The 19,086-nt window shown below is 41.8% G+C and overlaps 1 protein-coding gene across 7 annotated transcripts; it reads left to right on the forward strand.

Annotated features, from left to right (window-relative positions):
- The first annotated feature begins 350 nt into the window (after positions 1–350).
- Positions 351–18,606, forward strand: tcea3 (transcription elongation factor A (SII), 3). Of its 7 annotated transcripts, XM_088998931.1 has the most exons (21): positions 395–532; positions 819–935; positions 2,542–2,604; positions 4,089–4,194; positions 4,278–4,368; positions 4,808–5,203; positions 6,890–7,003; positions 7,182–7,274; positions 7,363–7,431; positions 7,507–7,608; positions 7,684–7,749; positions 7,986–8,045; positions 8,948–9,016; positions 9,085–9,147; positions 11,035–11,109; positions 11,203–11,363; positions 11,450–11,505; positions 11,627–11,782; positions 12,374–12,520; positions 13,852–13,923; positions 14,009–18,606. In XM_088998931.1, the coding sequence occupies exons 3-21, from the start codon at positions 2,551–2,553 to the stop codon at positions 14,015–14,017; spliced, it is 1,959 nt and encodes a 652-aa protein (XP_088855057.1). In that variant the 5' UTR covers positions 395–532; positions 819–935; positions 2,542–2,550; the 3' UTR covers positions 14,018–18,606. The 7 variants fall into 7 exon arrangements, with proteins under 7 accessions (XP_088855056.1, XP_088855055.1, XP_088855054.1 ...); XM_088998930.1 differs by lacking the exon at positions 819–935 and having other exon boundaries at positions 351–532; positions 4,811–5,203; XM_088998929.1 differs by lacking the exon at positions 819–935 and having other exon boundaries at positions 351–532; positions 14,009–18,605.
- Positions 18,607–19,086: the final 480 nt, after the last annotated feature.

The following is a 19,086-nucleotide window of genomic DNA, read 5'->3' on the forward strand; positions in this document are numbered from 1 at the left end:
ATTTAAAAATAGAGAGTTTTTGCAAACTATGATTTGCTGGTCACCAGCCAATTATAGTTTGCGAAAACTGCTCTCATCACAAGCTGCTCGTAAAGATTAACTTTACTTTTACTTTCATTCCAGTAGGGAAAGATGTGTTGAGATCTGAAATACACGTACTTGAGTTATGAATTTGGATTTAGAATTACAAAATACTCATCATTTCACACCATTGCATGTTTTAATAAACTTTCATGGGTGAATTGATCTAATGGCTGCCTTGACCCATGCGTCCACCACACGTCTATATTTAGAGGTCATGTGTTAAGGTGGTCAACTGGAGGGCGGTCTCCGACACGCCCTCTGTCTGAATGGAGCGCTCCGTGCGTAAAGTCCGATCTGCGGCCGAGTGTGATTTTAATTGGCTTTTCTTTCACACATTTTTAGCATTTGTGGTAGCGCACATTTTGTTTTCGATACAGCCATGACGCGGGACGAAGACTTAACACGGATAGCCAAGAAGCTGGAAAAGATGGTGTCTCGAAATAACACGGTCAGTAGAGCTGGACGCCCACAGGTGGCGCACTGTGTTGTGTTGTGTTGTGTGCTAAGTCTGGAACTTTAAATCAACTTGCACTAACTACTTACTGTACACTTCTACAGGAGCGTTTATGCGTGCGTGTGCATGCATTCGTATGTACGTGCGTGTTTGTGCGATGTGTGTGTGTGTGTGTGTGTGTGTGTGTGTGTGTGTGTGTGTGTGTGTGTGTGTGTGTGTGTGTGTCTGGGTATGCGCGTGCGCGAGTATGTCAAATGAGCTTGTAACGTACGATCAACAGGTGTTTGCAAAACACTGACCTGGCAGCAGTTTCGGAGTGCAGATAGATGTGGGTCAAGTGCTGCGTGTGCGTGTGCGCATAAGCAGACGCGTGTGTGGCGCATATGTTGAAGAGAAGGTAAATCAGTACATACAGTACTGTAGTGGTAGTTTGCCAAGTACTGGGTGGACATGGAAGTGCACTCTTGCACAATTAGCCTAGTGTAAATATCACATGGTGTTTCTGATACGTTTAGAATGCTTAAATTGTCGATAGAGGGTTTTTAGAGTCTGAAAAAGAACATCTTACTTGGATAGTTACATGAGCAAAATAAAATACAGGTTATTTCTATCCGCACAGACACTGTGTAAAATAGCGTAAATTAATAAATAAATGCAGAGTAATAAAAACGTCCAAAAGTGTTATTTCCATCACTTTATGCACAAAACATTTTGTTTTTATTTAGACTCCATGCATTTCTTAGTACAGTTACCATATTTTCCGGTGTATAAGGTGCACCGAAAAGCGTTGATTTGCTTTAAAAGATGGCCCTGCACAGGGGCACCTTATATGTGAAGTAATATTGAGGTCTCGCAGCTACTGTCAGCAGCCATTGACTCAATTTCTCCCAGTAGAAGTAGTTGTGCATAACCCCAGCCTCTACTCTAGTGTGGGGTGCCTTATATTTGGAAAACTTTTATATATTTATTTGGAAAACATTTTTATTCATTGAAGGTGCACCTTCTAGTCGGGTGCGCCATATATACGTATGTGGAAAAAGTTTGAAAAACCACCATTCATTGGGGGTGTGCCTTATACTGCGGTGCGCCTTATACACTGAAAAATACGGCACTTAAAATGTACATTATACATTACTCATTATTTCTGTCATTTGAAAGTATCGTCAATCTAATATTTTTACCATTATACTACTTCGATGAGAAGGTTTCTTCAGCCGTCATCTGTACAAAAGTGACTTGGATTTAGAATTACAAAATACTCACTTTTGTACAGATGACGGCTGAAGAAACCTTCTCATCGATGGACCACTCCTGTACGACTGAGAGCTTACACAGACCATTATACTACTTATTAATTATTTTTGTATTAACTTCACCAAAGCAAAATGTGAAGTTGTGTACTGCACTCGTCTATCGGTAGGACAAATTGTGTTATGTAAATGTTTATTTCCATGTCATAGTAGACAAAAATGTCCAAAAAGAACTGATTGCACCAACTCTAATAAGATTTAAATTAAGTTCCCCCCCAAACGTATTTGTTATTCATTGCCTCAGAAAAATGTCAATTGCTAAGAAAACAAAAGCAAAAACAGTTCATATTCCCATTTATGCTTTGCAAGGACTCCCTTCCAGAAGATGCATTTGATTAAACAATGTGAACTGTGTTGATTCAACATATGCCTCAAACACCCACCCAACAAAAATATAAATAACACTATTAAGATTTGCACATATTATCATAAATTCCATTCAATGACCAATGAGCAGTGACTCAAAAGCCAACCAGACGGTGTCTTCAGCCTGCTGACAAAGGAAAGAGAATTGTGTATGATTTTAAATTGCCAGGTGGATGTTAAATAAATTGGGGTACAAAGTATTTCTCCTATTTTCATTTGTTCTAATGCTATTTCACCGTGGACTGATGAATATTTTGTATTGGTGTAATTACGGATTAAGATCATTTATGGTTAATCTACTAAAGGTATTCCACTCTGTATGTGTAGGAAGGTGCAATGGACCTGCTGAAAGAACTCAAAAGTTTCAATATGACACTTAAACTCCTTCAGGTAACACACACACACATGCACGCACGCACGCACGCACGCACACGCACACAAACAGACACACACGCACACACACGCGCACACACACACACACACACACACACACACACACACACACACACACACACACACACACACACACACACACACACACACACACATACATACACACTCATCAACCAACATAAAGTCCGACAGTATGGCGTTAAATAAATGAACAGTCTATGCAGCCAAAGTATTGGGAAAGGTCGAAAAGAGAAGAAAATATGGACTTGTTCCTCCTCTGTAGCTATAGCATGTTCTGCTCTTTGGGGACAACTGTTTGAAAAATGTTGGATTATATTTGTGAGAATTGTTGTCCATCCAGAAGAACACAAGCAAGAAAACACCAGGGTAATAAGTTTTGTTCTCACAAGCGTCTTCAATAAAAAGGTTCTTCAGCCATCATCTGTACTTCTTTGAAGGTGTAAGAGGTTTCGCTCCTCATCCGAAAAGCTTTGTCAGAGAACTAAAGTTGTGCTGGTAACTCTGGCCCTATATACATCCCTAATGGACAGGCCGTCCGTGCCAGACGTCTGCTCTGATAGGTCCCTGCTCTAAGGTTGGGGGAGCAGTAGACTACTTCCTGAAGCTAATCTGATTACTTCTTGTGTTCTGTCTGATTACCACGAATGTACTATGCCTGGCTCTGATTGCCCCATTTGCTCTGGTATCACCTCATTATAATGATTAAGCCTACGTGGTAATGACCTAAGAAGTCTGTTGTAAGCGTGGTCTAAATTAAACCTTGGTCTCATGGGCAATCATTAAGGAGGCAATCAGAGCCAGGCATAGAACATTAGAGGTAATCGGCCTATTAGGGATATACAGTATATAATAATAATAATAATAATAATAATAATAATAATAATAATAATAATCATCATCATCATCATCATCATCATCATCATCATCATCATCATCATCATCATCATCATCATCATCATAATAATACATTTCATTTATAAGCGCCCTTCAAAACTCTAAAGATAACTATACAGTCATAGGACACATTTATTTGTGGGGGAGCAGCGGCAGCCACACGCGCCAGTGTTCACTCAACCCGGAAGTAACTCAAATAGATAGAAATCTAGCTAGCTAGCTAATGGTGAGCGAATAGATGGCTAATAGTCATCTAGTTAGCCATCGATCCAGCTACCTAGCTATATAGGGCCAGAGTGACCAGTGCAACTTTTGTTTGCTGATGAAGCTTTTCGGATGAGGAGCGAAACGTCTGACACCTTCAAAGAAGTACAGATGATGGCTGAAGAAACCTTTTCCTCGATGGACCACTCCTGTACAACTGATAGCCTACACAGACAAGCGCCTTCACCAAACTGTTCACATGGTGTTGAAAGCATAGAATTATACAAAATGTATCTTTCTAAAATGACGAATTAAGACCAACCAAACCTGGTGTTCAAAATGCACGGCTATATTTATTTTAGGAGACAAGGATTGGCATGTCTGTGAATAGTATCAGGAAACACTGCACAGATGAAGAAGTCATCGCTTTGGCAAAAGTCCTCATTAAGGAATGGAAAAGACTTTTGGGTATGCCGCACGTAGCTCTCGTACTCGCTGAACAGTTAAGCAGGTCATGCACAGACATTATTTTCCTCTGACAAAACATACAGACTTCAGCCGCCCTCAAACGGAGAAAGCGGCACAAGAGAAGAATGATTTGAACTCCTGCAAAGCAACAACGTCTCCAAAGACCTCACCCAGGTCAGTCACTTGCTTTGCATCAGCTGCGTTGAGACCAAACATGCACAGTGAAACATTTGACCTCACTGCTTCTCTGAGGATGGAACATTTGGGGGAAAAATGTTGCTCAGATGTCGAGGAATGTTTGTTTCTATGTGCCATGCGATTGGCTGGCAACCGGTTCAGGGTGCCCCCATTTTCTATCATTCATTGGTAAGGAAGAACTATCATTGTATTGGATTAGCCTTTATTAGTCTCGCAGTGGAGAAATGAACATTTAATAGCAGCAAAGTTCAGAATTTTCGCATTCTACTGTCGCTTCTGTGTTGTAACACAGTTGGGATGTTATTGTGTGAGGAACCACGCCGTTTTGATCTTCAGTTTCAAAAACAGACACGTCATTACCTGTTGAATGTCTCTTGAGAAAAATGGATTTGTGGTTTGTTGTTGTTGATCACAGGAGATTGGAGATCAAACAGAGACAAGATTCAGTACCGAAAGCAAATCAATCCATTACAGACAGGCAAGGAAAACATACCGATGAGCACAGGGATAAAAAGGGCCATCGAGAGGCGAATGGGGTTGAAAAGCATCTTTATGAGAAACCACTCAAAGAAATAGTTCAAGAGGAATGTCAAAAGCCAAGAGAAGAAGAGCACCAGCTTGAGAAGAAACAGAAGCATGAACCAGACCACTTAAAAGACATCAGAGAGCATGAGGAGTTCACAAAGTTCAACGGCTGGAAACCCAAAGAGGAGAGCAGACCCGAGAGCCTGATGAACAAATTTCCAGACCAACCCGTGGGCAAAGCCTACAAGGACAAGTCTGCAGATGTCCAAAAACCATTCTTTGAAAGGTCAGAAGAGACCTCTACAAGCAATATACTAATGCTGTTGTGATGCTTACAGGTGGCAGAATGCGAGTGACTATCTCTGAGCTGAATTGAAATGCTACAAAAAGTTGTGTGTGTGTGTGTGTGTGTGTGTGTGTGTATATATATATATATATATATATATATATATATATATATATATATATATATATATATATATATATATATGGTCCACTTCACCACATTACTCAGCGTGTGGTGGTCTTTAGTTTGATAACAAGGAGAAAGTCCAGCTGCATCAGTCTCCAAAGGAACCACTCACAGTAGGTTAAGCTCTGTCACGATTGCAAGATGGTGGAGGTGGACCCCAAAAATGCAGGCAGAAGGAGGAACGGGGGTGTACTCGAAGAATTGCCTTTTAACCCATTCACTGCCAGACAATGTGCAAAAACGTGTCCACTACAGTGCCAAGGTTTAAATTTTTGCCACAAAAAAAACAACACTTTTTTCCCAGTGTATAAGGTGCACCGGAGTATAGTAGTGTATTTTCAAACTCTTTCCATATACACGGCGCACATTCAATAAATGAAAAAAAGGTTTCCCAAAAAAATAGATACATATCTAAAAGCTCACTAGCTTTCTATCCGAGTTACTTCCGGGTTGAGTAAACGCTGGCGCGTGTGGCTGCCGCTGCTCACCCACAGAAAATCTTATCCTGTGACGGTAAAGTGACCTTGAAATTTTTGAAAGGCGCTTAGAAAAAAATGTATTATTATTATTATTATTATTATTATTATTATTATTATTATTATTAATATTATTATTATTAATCATTTTCACTCAAATTGCTGGGCCCACAGAATACAGAGTTTTAGGAAAAAAAGTTAATTCCTAAGTTATAAAAGTCAGGAGTTATCTGAGCTTGAAATGGGGATGGCTGTACAAAGGACAAATGCTGCCCCCTCATGGAAGGGAAATACATTGCTAGAGGTCTGACCAGCACTTTATCGGGTGTATTTGAAAAATTGTATGAAATAACGTCAGCAGGAACAAAATCTCAAACAACAAAGCCATTAGAACAAAAAGGCCCAAAGTAGCAAACAAAACCAGGTTGTGCCGGGAGTCCTTTTAACTGCCATTGATGAAAACGACTGACACCTGTTGGTCGCAAACCGAAACGTGACATACTCAAAACTTTTCTGGTTCATATGTTGTATGCAACTCCCTTATTGCAATGGAGCATTTTCATAAATGATGCGTTTGTGTAAAACGAATTAACGAATTAGAGAGTGGCTGATGATTTTTCCTTGAATGATGCCTTCTGTATTTTAATCAACTTACCTTGGACTATTGTATAAATTACATCTGGGCTTGGGTTTTCCTTCCAAGCAGTTTACCTTACCTTCTTCCTTTATCCTTTTGACCAACACTTCACACATACACACTGCACAGGTAGAGTAGAATCAGAAAGAATCAGAATCAGAAAGCCTTTCATCGTCCCACAATGGTGAAAATTGTGACTTTTCATCCCACCTCGCAAGAAGAAAATCTTTCCTTCTTGCCATTCGATCGTTCTTGCTTTGATCGAATGACGTGGACGGGTTTATTTGAAGTGGGGCCATCGGGGAATGCTTCAGCCTTTGCCACCTGGAACAATGTGTGATGTCATAGTGAACAGTGGATCTTACAGAAGGAGCCTCTTTATTTCAGGAGAGGCGTACTGGACAGCAGTATTCTCTATCCCTCCCGCTTCCCCTCACCTCCACGCCCCGCTCGACCTCCTCTCCCGATCAAGCGCCCGACTGTGGATGGGAAGAGAGAGAGGTCAGCATCCTGAGTGGCAGTGCAGGATTGACTTATTGTTCTCAATCTCCCGTGGCCTTGTTGCTGTGCATGCTGCATGCTGCCCTGCTGCATTTTTATCGTGAGCATGTTTGCTCGGGGCACATTTTAACATGGACGTGTTGACGTTGCGGCCGACTGACGGGTGACATTTGTTCAGGAAGGATGGTAAAGACTCATCGCATGGGCGCTCTCATGCTTCAGGGCTCACCTCCCCCAAGGCTAAGCGCCCTTCACTGGAAACTAAGAAGAGGTCAGACGGGATGTATTATCTGCTCACGTGCATGACGTGGCAGTCAAGTGAATTTTCTTTTGGGAAGCTCATATTTTGTTCATATTAGGAAAGTTTCAAAAGACTCAAATACTCCGTGGGCTCAGCTTTCTTTTAATCTCCATCCCCCACCGCCAAGGTCAGCGTGCAATGACAATGTCCGCTCTCACCATGACACGACTGATCCCCTGCTCAAGCTGTCTTGTCTTTTTAGAAAAGAGCCCCCAGATCCAGATGCTCCCCTGCCTCCCCTGCCTCTTCATCTTCACCCCCCACCTGCACCGAAGCGCCCTTCGCTGGATGCAACGAAGGAAAGGTGGGGTTCGGATCACAACGGCTCACAGCTCTAAAGGTGGAACTTTGAGGAATTTTGATATGTTTTTAAACACAGGAAGGACTCTTCACACTCGAAAATTGCTTCCCAGAAGATGATGTCAGACTGTTTGAAGAGAGACAGGTCTGGAAAATGGGACACCATTTTTTAAGTTTCTGCGATGGATGTGTAGCACTTCAAATAAAGACAGAAATAGATGCCGTTTCGCTGACAGTAGAACATTTTGGATTTCTCAAAATGATTTCTTACAAACTATGTTTATTCATTTTAAATGTTTTGTATTTCATTTTTCTTTTAGAAATGTGGTTAATATGTACAGATGGCCACGCCACAAGATTGTATGTCTTGTTTTCTTGCAGGAAAGACAGTTTGGATAGCAAAGTGGCTAAAAAATCACCAATGGATGCTAGAAAAGAAAGGTTGGAGAAGCATGAGTGTGAAAGTGGTTGTTCGCGTGAGCGCAGATACAAGGCTTGACTGTAACTCATTCACTGCCATTCCTGAATTGTTTCCGGAATTGACAATGCATGATGTGGAGTGCCATTCCCGAATTTGTTTGGGTTTTCTTGCCGGGTGCGTATAAATCTTCGGTCAGACCTCTGGCAATGTTTTTCCCTTCCGCGAAGGGGCAGCATTTGCCTTTTGTACAGCCGCCCCACTTCAAGTTCAGATAACTCCAGACCTATATAACTTAGGGTATAACTTTTTTTTAATGAAAGAAGAGTGTCCAAGGGTTCCAACGCTGGATTCAATATTTATGCAGTCCTAAAAGTCAGTATTTTCTAGGTCCTGCAATTTGAGTGAAAATGACAAAAACCCTGGCACTGGAGTGGACACGTTTTTGCACATCGTCTGGCAGTGAATGAGTTAAAGTGATGACTATTCGGTCAATCGTTTAGTCACACTGATCCATTACTCCTAAAAAGGGAAAATGTGGATGCCAAAATGTTGTTGCTGTAAAATTACTTATTATCCTTTCATACCCAAGATCATTTCTGTGATGAAACCTTCCTATGTGGAGTTTGCATGTTCTCCCCATGCTTGTGTGGTTTCTCTCCTGGCACTATGGGTTCCTTCCAAAAGCATGCATAACAGGTTGATAGAGCACTCTAATTTGCCCTTTGGCATGATTGTGAACGCGGATGGTTGTTTGACTATGTGTGCCCTGTGATTGTCTGGTAACCAGTTCAGGGTGTACCCCTCCTTCTGATCAAAGTCAGCTGGGATAGGCTCCAGCACCATTGTGACCCTTGTCAGGATAAAGAGAATGGATGGAATCAACGGGTGTTTCTCTTCATATTTATCTCTTTCTGTCATTTAGGAAAAACTCCCTTGACACTAAATTAAGCCAGCCGATGAGACAGCACAAAACTACTCCCAACCTTGACAGGTCTGCGGCATAGTAGTGTGTGTTTGTTTATTATGTACACATGTTCACTCAAATGTGTCATTACTCAGGCGGAAGTCTGATTTAAAGCAGAGCTGCCTCTCCCCTCCAGCAAAGAAGCTGACATTTGAAAGGTACTTAACTCATTCACTGCCAGACGATGTGCAAAAATGTGTCCACTACAGTGCCAGGGTTTTTGTCATTTTCACTCAAGTTGCAGGACCGATAGAATATTGAGTTTTAGCAGTGTTTGAAATAACGTCTGCCCGGAGGCCCGGGGCGTACAACTTTTACGTCACACGTACAACTTTCAAAACGTCTCGGCCCAGGTGGCCGACAACTTCTTCAAGGAAAAAAAAAGCTTTTTTCCCAAATGAAACAGCTACACGCAAATTGCTATAAGCCACGTGGACTCCTCTTTCTAAGTGCCGTTCAAAACTCTCAAGTACACTTTACAGTCACGGCATAGTCCAAAGCACGAAACAGGCTTCGGATTGGCTGCCATGCCGAGTATGCAAATTTCCAAACGAATGTTTGCCAAACGAACGTTTGGAAATGTGCATAGTCGGCATGGCAACCAATCAGAAGCCTGTTTCGTGCTTCGGACTATACCGTGACTGTAAAGTGTACTTGAAAGTTTTGAAAGGTGCTTAGAAAGAGGAGTCCATGTGGCTTATAGCAGACAAAGCAACGCAAACATTGCATTGTGCACCATGACGACAAACTATAACTGGAGCAAAATCTTCAGCAAGGGATATTTAAGGGAGCATTTGTGGTAGGTACTTCCTTAATTAAAAAAATAATAATAATTTATACTTCGCAACAATGTTTTTTTTTGTTTGCGATTAGTCGTCTTATTGTTTCAAGTTGTGAAAAATGGGGCAGGCAACTTTATGGCTGGGCAGGCAACTTTTCAGAGTTGTGTGCCTTGGTGTCCGCTAGAATCCTGAGACTCTCCTCTTGTACAGAAAAAAACATATTTTTCGGTATATAAGGCCCACCGGAGTATATGGTGCACCCCCAATGAATGGTGTATTTACAAACTTTTGCCATATACAAGTCACACCGGAGCGGCCCGGTTGTCGAGTGGTTAGCACACCGGCTTCACAGTGCAGAGGTAGCCGGTTCGCGTCCCGGTCCGGCCTCCCTGTGTGGAGTTTGCATGTTCTCCCCGGACCCGCGTGGGTTTTCTCCGGGTCCTCCGGTTTCCTCCCACACTCCATAAACATGCATGGCAGGCAGATTGACCACTCCAAATTGTCCCTCGGTGTGAGTGTGAGAGTGACTGATGTATGTCTTTGTGTGCCCTGCGATTGGCTGGCAACCAATTCAGGGTGTCCCCCGCCTCGTGCCCGAAGACGGCTGAGATAGGCTCCAGCAACCCCCGCGACCCTAATGAGGAATAAGCGGTACGGAAAATGAGATGAGAAGTCGCACCGGACTATAAAGCGCACCTTCAATGAATGAAAAAAGATTTCCAAATATAATATATAAATATATATGTTTTCCAAATATGAGGCACACCACATTATAAGGCGTTACAGTAGAGGCTAGGGTTACGCATTACTTCTTCTACAGGGGGAAATGGAGTCGGTGGCTGCTGACAGGGGCTACGAGACCGTTCGTGGTTCAATATTACTTTCACCTGCGTATAAGGTGCAGGGTCATCTTTTGAAGAAAATGAAGGCTTTTGGGTTCGCGTATACACTGGAAAATACGGAAATTCCTAAGGTATATGGGTCTGGAGTTATCAGAGCTTGAAATGAGGGCGGCTGTATAAAAAGCCAAAGCTGCCCCCTCCTGGGAGGGAAAAACATTCCCAGAGGTCTGATCAGCGCATTATCGACACCCCCCAGCAAGAAAAACCATAACCCGAACAAATTTCGGAATGGCGCGACACGTCATGCTTTTGAATTCCCAAATAAATTTGGGAGTGGCAGTGAATGAGTTAATCCACTTAAAGTAAAATCTATTATCTGTGTTAAAAGCAAAGAGGTGATAATGTTGACATTATGTGACAGGCGACAGTCTCAAGGCTCAAAAGCCTCTCAACCTGGACCTCCACAAAGGAAGCCATCCACTGATCACAATGAAAGGTATTTGCAATTAGCAAAACCAATTTGTGTCTTGTCTATTGCAATTTGGACCTCTCAAAAATCAAATAACGACACTGTCACTCTTTTGTTCAGAAAGGGCAAAACCGAAACCCGTAAAACTCCCACAACGCCCACCAGCCCAATTTCACCAGGTTTGGCCTCCGGTGGGGCTTCATTAGCACCTCACCTGACGACTGGCGACTCTGTTCGTGACAAGTGCATCGAAATGCTCACTGCTGCCTTGCGCACTGACAGTGAGCAGATTTTTTTTCTTCTAATCATTCATCTGCACCGCATTATTCCATACATTCCGGATGTTGTTCTTCTGTTTTGCTCACAGATGACTACAAAGATTTTGGAACTAACTGTGACAGCATGGCAGCGGAGATTGAAGATCATATCCTTCAGTTCGCTCAAACATGTGCAAAAACTCATGTCTTACATACCACATTATGTCATCCACTAAGATGAAAACTTTCATTTAACATGCTCTGTTCTTCCTTGATTTATCGCCGCACATATCTATCAGGAGATTAAGGCCACCGACATGAAATATAAGAACAGAGTGAGAAGCCGCATCAGTAACCTGAAGGACCCAAAGAACCCTGGTCTGCGCAGGAACGTGCTTGCAGGAAGCATTGATTTGAAACGCATTGCCATTATGAGTGCAGAGGTAACGGAAAACAATGAATAGAAATGGCGTTATTAATGCAATATCACCATGAACCCCCAATGGGATGATCCATTCTCCTAATGATTAAACATCAAGTAAATGGTAGCAGCGTCGCAGTGCCTGAGGTCACCATTTTCACATTGCAATGAACAAACCAAATGTTACAAAGTACATTCCAAGCCCAGCATGACGGCGACACCTGGACTACAATTCTGTAGGTAGCAAATTTGCTGGAACGCAAATGCACTCACTGCACCCCATTCACTTCCCACCGTTCTGTTATACATAGACGCTATACGTTTGTTAAACATTTACACTGAACTTTGTCTGTCGCTGTCTTCCAAGTTACTTTTTGTTTACATAGCTTCCATTGCCTCATTTGGAAGCAAACCGGTAGGCTGGAATTAACAGCAAGCACCCTGTGCCGGTGTCTGCCAGATAGTGTCATATGTTATTTTCTGCAAATTCTTCTTAATCATCCAATAATTGCACAATCACACCCATGCTTGATTCCTCAGTAGCACTTATTAGGACTATGTCTACGTACGCATTATCCTTTTCATGTCGTCACCACATTTTGTGCTCATGAAGGAAATGGCAAGCGACGAGCTGAAACAACTGAGGAATGTCCTCACCCAGGAGGCCATCAGGGAGCACCAAATGGCCAAAACTGGGGGAACCACCACTGACCTGCTGCAGTGCGGCAAATGCAAAAAGAAGAACTGCACATATAATCAAGTTAGTAAAAAAAAAAACAAACAAGAATGGAAATCCTTGAGGATGTAATTCATTGTACACATAGAAATCCATCCAACCATTTTCTATTCCCCTTATCCCAGAGGTCCCCAAACCCCGGGCCGCGGACCGGTACCGGTCCGTAGGTCAATTGGTAGCGGGCCGCACAGAAAGAATAAATAATTTACATCAAATGTAAAATGAAAAATTACCAGATTACATCCGTCTATGATTTACTAAAACGCTTGTCTAGGTCATGTGATACATACCGCTAAAATTAGCCCACTGTAACCTAATAAAATGAGTAAAAAACAAACGTCTTATTTTGTTGTATTTAACGGCCGGTCCGTGAAAATATTGTCTGACATTAAACCGGTCCGTGGCGCAAAAAAAGGTTGGGGACCACTGCCTTCGCCCACTCATGCATACAGAAAAACCTACAGACGAACATCAGTTCGTATTTACACAGTGGCGGGTTGTGAATTTCATCGCTAGGCCTTTAGTAGTGCTACGTCTGAATCACTCCACGGTTGCAAGTGTGTGATTTACTAGACGTCTACTAGAGAGTGCCGATAGCATGGAAATAACTTGCGACTGGAAGAAACTTAAGAAATACTGTCATTAAACTGTTCTAATTTTTTACCATGAATGTGTGTAGTCATGATAATCTCATAAAATTGCAATATTATTTGCTATTTTTGCTAGCTTCTGAGCTGTCCAACCTTAATGATAATCTATTCTTAAAAAGTCCGTCTTGAAAATGGCTATAACAGTATCTGCAACGAAATCCATTTTTCCCCTCCTTCAGCTGTCAATATAGAGTATTTCCTTAGGAAGCTCAGACAGATACAGTGTGCTAGCTCTGGCCACATTGGTTCTTCTCTGTCCCTTTAAAAGAGACATACTTGTCAGTTACATCCCGGAGTCTTAACATGGAATTGTGCATATTTGTGCCGTGAAGTTTCACCGTATTTTCCGGTGTATAAGGCGCACCGAAGTATAAGGCACACCAATGTACTATACTATACATTGGATTTCTATGTACAATATTGGAAACCGTAGAAAATGGGGGAAATAAAAAAATATAATTTTTTAAAACTGGGACAGTGTGAACTATTTTTTAGGTGCTCTGTGTTCTGAGGTCACATGAAAAGCTTTCACCAAAAAAAAGCATGGTCAGACTTAGTCTTTTGACGTAGTTTGAGCCGATGTCCCAGTGTTGTGGATGATGAGAGTTTGAACCATGAAATTTAGTTTGACTATTAGAGGCACATTGTTGAATTCTGAATTGTACGACTTTGGAAACACATTTACATTTGTGTATGTATACGTAGGTACAGACACGCAGCGCTGATGAGCCCATGACCACATTTGTCCTTTGCAACGAGTGTGGAAACCGGTGGAAGGTTTGTTCTTTCTTTTCAACTCTGTATGTAAACTTAGTTGTCAAGATGTTTTTTTAATAATGAATCTTTATTTCTCCACTTTCAGTTCTGCTGATGCTGCCTTCTTGGTGAAATGAACTTTTTTTCTTGACAATGAAGAGTTTATAATTGTAGTTGGTGATTTTAAAAATTCTGTATTTCTACAATTTTCACATGAATTATTGATTTTTTAAGCATGCAGTTTTAATGAAGGTTTGCTTTATAGGAAATTCAAGATTGAGCATGACTAAAGATTATTGAGTCATTAAGTGTTCACATTGTCAATAATATGACTCTGTAATTAGGATTCGTCCCAAATGGAAAGTATATATAATCATTCATCATTGCTCACATTTTGGCTTTGTGCATACTGCAATTCCAATCAACCGTCTTAATAAACCAAATTATGATTGTTTATACCACATTTATTGAAGCCATTACTGTAAAAACCGTGTTTTTTACCCATCATCATCATCATCATCATCATCATCATCATCATCCTCGATTAGCAAAAGCAGCAATATATGTAATGAAACAACCCACATACTTAACAGCAGATGGCAACAAAGCGACATGATTCTTCTGTACTGGAGAGCTAAAGTATGCAGATACATTTTGAGAGGTATTCATGCAACATTATTTTTTAAATTAAATTTCTTATAATTTGCCATCTTGGTCTCAATCATCTATCTGAATCCAAATGGGAGCTAAATTTCATGACCGATAAACATCTCCAGATGCACAGGCTGATAGTAAACATGAATTTTTCATGATGGACTCTGACCATGAAATTATGACTAATTGTTACAAAAGAGAACAGACTGTTAATCATTTATTTATAGTTTCAGAGTCATGCTCCCTCACAGGACAAAGATGCATGCTAATAAAACCCTGGTCTTGAAAAATGACATCAACCTTCAAGGCTATTACATGATAAGAAAAACGGAGGGGGAAACGCACCATGTTATTATGTGTCTTTTGATTAAAGACCCCTGAAAGTGTGATTGGCATATGCAGTGAGTCACTTCTCTTTGGTCCTTGGAATAATTTTGTTCTATATCAGTCTGGCAGGTTTCCATTTAAAGCGCAAGCACGGGAAGTTTAATTGATGGAATATTTTGAAGCAAAACATGTCGTTGTACAACTTGTATGTGGTGCTCTTACATATTCATATTTAGAAAAATCTATTATTATTTTATTGATATATTTTTTTAAATACTCTTTTGTATTATATATTGTAAGCGTTGCTGTGGCGCTCTCTGGTATCTTTTCAACGATATCATCTATCCCTTGTATATTTGTGACCATTCAGGTGATTTCACATACTGTATATACATTTATGATCCTTACACTGTTTGAGTAGCTCATCTGTTACAGGCAGAGGATTACAGGACTCATTTCTTCCACCTTCTTTCTCCATTTCATTCCCCTGAACATCAAGTGGAAATCTATGAACTCACAGCACCTGCCTAATTGGTTGGTGCTCCTAGTAGTTCAGCCCAATTAAGATTGCTCGTCTGTCTGTGAAGATGGGACATTTACCAAGACATTGATTGCCTACCGCGTCAAGGAACTGTCAATGGAAAAAAAGGACAAAGCCACCTGGAGAGCGGGATCAATATAGTCTTGATTCAACGTTCGATCATCGGTATGTACAGACACTATGTAAAATTAGGAACTACTGTATAGCAATTTGCTCCTTTTATCATTCATATGTATTTTCACAACTATTTTTATGAGTCTGGATAATGCGTGTGTAAACCTATGTTGATTAGTATGACAATGTGACAAGTTGCAAATCGTTGCACTCGTTTTTTTTTTTTTTGTTTTGGAAGTGGCCCCTGTGTAATGTGATTTGCCGTTGCTCTGTTAGTATAAGTCAAAGATGTTGAAGTATTAGTGGCTCTGGTAATAGAAAGTCCCTGCAGCGTTTCGTCGTAGTGCTATAAACTTGGCTCATGTTCGTATTTATATGGTTGTCACAGAGTTTCGGGCAAGAGGTTAAATATGTTCAGAAGAAATCTCTGCAGATGCAGCCGAAGAACAATTCATATCTTCCATGGAAATTGAAGTTGCATTTAGGAGACAATCAGAACTCCGACTTGAAATGCCAGTATAATTCATGACATATTCTCATGCACCAAGCCTCCTGGGCATAATAGGTGGATACATATTTGTTAACATTTCAAATCCATCCATCCATCCATCCATCCATCCATCCATCCATCTTCTGCCGCTTATCTGGGGTCGGGTCGCGGGGGCAGCAGCTTCAGTCGGGAAGCCCAGACTTCCCTCTCCCCAACCATTCCTTCTAGCTCGTCCTGGCGGATCCCGAGGCGTTCCCATGCCAGCTGGGAGACATAGTCTCTCCAGCGTGTTCTGGGTCGTCCCCAGGGTCTCTTGCCAGTGGGGCATGCTCGGAACACCTCACGAGGGAGGCGTCCCGGGGGCATCCTAATCAGATGTCCGAGCCACCTCATCTGGATCCTCTCGATGTGGAGGAGAAAGCTCATTTCGGCTGCTTGCATCCGGGATCTCGTTCTTTCGGACACAACCCATAGCTCGTGACCATAGATGAGGGTTAGGACGTAGATCGACCAGGAGATTGAGAGCTTTGCTTTGTGGCTCAGCTCCTTTTTCACCATGACAGATCGGTACAAAGTCTGCATCACAGCATGCAGACGCCGCACCGATCCGCCTGTCGACCTCTCGCTCCCTCACACCCTCGTTCGTGAACAAGACACATTTCAAATCAAGGCAGACTATCCCCTAAAAAGAGCACAGAATTGTGTTTATATATGACTTTTAATAACATTAAAAACTATTGTCCATGTAACACCAGCTTTCATGAAAAAAAGCATCTTCAAAAATTGCACAGTGCTACTGTTCTCCTTTTTGTATCTACAGAATTTTTGGTTTCGTTCCCTATTCTTCCCTTCTGAGATTTGTTAAACGACCACTGAGGGTACCCACAGTTTGTGAGTGCTCTACTGATATGTTTTGACTCCTTTTCTCTACCTTCGACGCTTGTTGGTATTAGTTTATCCCTATGCTGGAGGGTTCTGATAACTCCTAGTTTGTGTTGTAGAGGGTGGTTAGAATCGAAAAGTAAGTATTGGTCAGTGTGCGTAGCCTTCCTAAAGACTTATGTCCTCTTTTATAATTACTTTACAATCCAAAAAGGCTAGTTGGTTCTCTTTAATGTCCTCGCGAGTAAATTTAATGTTGATGTCTACCGAGTTGAGGTGATCTGTGAAGGATTGAATTTCTTGTTTTTTAATTATGATGGAAGTATCGTCCACATATCTAAACCATTGTCTAGGTTTTGCCCCCGGGAAGCATGTGAGGGCCTGTTTCTCCATCTCTTCCACAGATTAGCCACTATAGGTGAAACTGGTGAGCCCATAGCGCAACCATGAATTTGTTCTTATGCAAATTATTATTTGCATACTCAGCAACGGCAGCCAATCAGAAGCCTGTTTCGTGCTTCGGACTACAGCTTGACTGAAAAGTGTACTTGAGAGTTTTGAAAGCCGCTAAGAAAGAGGAGTCCATGTGGCTTGTAGCGGTTTGCTTGATTGAATTAAACAAACTTTTGATTTGAAAAATATCCCTTTTTTTCTTGAAGAAGTTGTTGGCCACCCGGGCTGAGACGTTTTGAAAGTTGTATGCCTGATGTAAAAGTTGTATGGCCCGGGCCATCGTACAGACGCTATTTCAAACACTGCATGAATGAAACAGGTGAATATCAGTGGCACTTTGACAAGCCCCATTTCAATTCCCAAATAAATTTGGGAATGGCAGTGAATGAGTTAATGACAATGAAGTTGACATGAGCATCTTGGGCTAATATGCATACAGGTACAGTGATACATTGGCTTATGAACTTAATTGGTTCCCAGAGTGTGTAAGGTGAAAAGTGTGTATCCCAAAAATTAATTTCCCATAGGAAACCATTAAAATGAGAATACTCCGCTCCTGCGTCCCCATAAAACATGTTTTTCTACTAAATAACGATTAAAACTACACAGAATATACCTTATTTTATGTATAATAAATGTGCTATTTTATTGTAATGAAAGAAATACACTGTACTGTATGGCTGTGTAAGCTCTCAGTTGTGCAGGAGTGGTCCATCGATGAGTAGGTTTCTTCAGCCGTCATCTGTACTTTTTTTGAAGGTGTCGGACGTTTTGCTTCTTATCCAAGATGCTTCTTCAGCTAACTAAAGTGTTACTGGTAGTATCGGCCCTATATATACCCATAATGTCCAGACATGGCGGCGCCGGACACAGCTATGATAGGTCCCTACTCTCAGGTTGGGGGGAGCAGAGGACCACTCGCTGCGGCCCCACCGATTGTTCCTACATTCCTGACTAACAACTGGCCTGTTTGCCCCACTCCCTCCGGTATCACCTCATCAGCATTACTAATGTTGCCTAACCTGTGTTGCCTAAACAGGCTATTGTCTGAACAATCCAAATTGAACCTCACCCCACCAGACCGGTTTAATGAAGGATTTTATGAGAATCGCTTCTTTTACTCCCCTTTCCCCTTTTGCTAAGATCTTAACCTCATTGTCGTCAAATGAGTGGTTGCTTGCTTTTAGGTGCAAATGTACTGCCGATTGAGGCCCACTAGTATTATCCCTGCGATGTTGGTAAAGTCTTTTTTTGAGAATTTGTTGAGTCTCCCCAATGTACTGCTCTTTACAATTTTCATTCTTACAATGTATTGAATAAACTACATTACTTTGTTTTTCATTTGGCAGCCTATCTTTTGGATGTACTAATTTTTGCCTTACCATGTTTATCGTGTTTGAAATAAGTAGGAATTTTGTGCTGCTGTGGGGTGCTGGAGCCTCCGCCCATCTGTCCCCTCCCTCTTCGGGCAAGAGGCAGGGGAGACCTTGAATTGGTTGCCAGCCAATCCCAGGGCACACAAAGACGTGCAACAGTCACACTCACACTCACACCTAGGGACAATTTGGAGTGATCAATCTGCCTGCCCTGCCATGCATGTTTTTGGAATGTGGTAGGAAACCAAAGGACCCGGAGAAAACCCACGCGGGCACGGGGAGAACATGCAAACTCCACACAGGGAGGCCGGAGCGGGACGCGAACTACCGGGGCGCTCCACACAGAA

The sequence above is a fragment of the Hippocampus bargibanti genome, linkage group LG06 (assembly GCF_051943395.1).
Source record: "Hippocampus bargibanti isolate YZ-2025 linkage group LG06, ASM5194339v1, whole genome shotgun sequence".
Lineage (NCBI taxonomy): Eukaryota > Metazoa > Chordata > Actinopteri > Syngnathiformes > Syngnathidae > Hippocampus > Hippocampus bargibanti.

Bases quoted from the DNA above. Each gene is read 5' to 3' on its own strand.
- tcea3 (XM_088998928.1), top strand. From the start codon at position 464: ATGACGCGGGACGAAGACTTAACACGGATAGCCAAGAAGCTGGAAAAG. The intron at 9,017-9,084 runs GTCTGCGGCATA...GTCATTACTCAG, and splicing joins ACTACTCCCAACCTTGACAG to GCGGAAGTCTGATTTAAAGC. The intron at 11,110-11,202 runs GTATTTGCAATT...TCTTTTGTTCAG, and splicing joins TCCACTGATCACAATGAAAG to AAAGGGCAAAACCGAAACCC.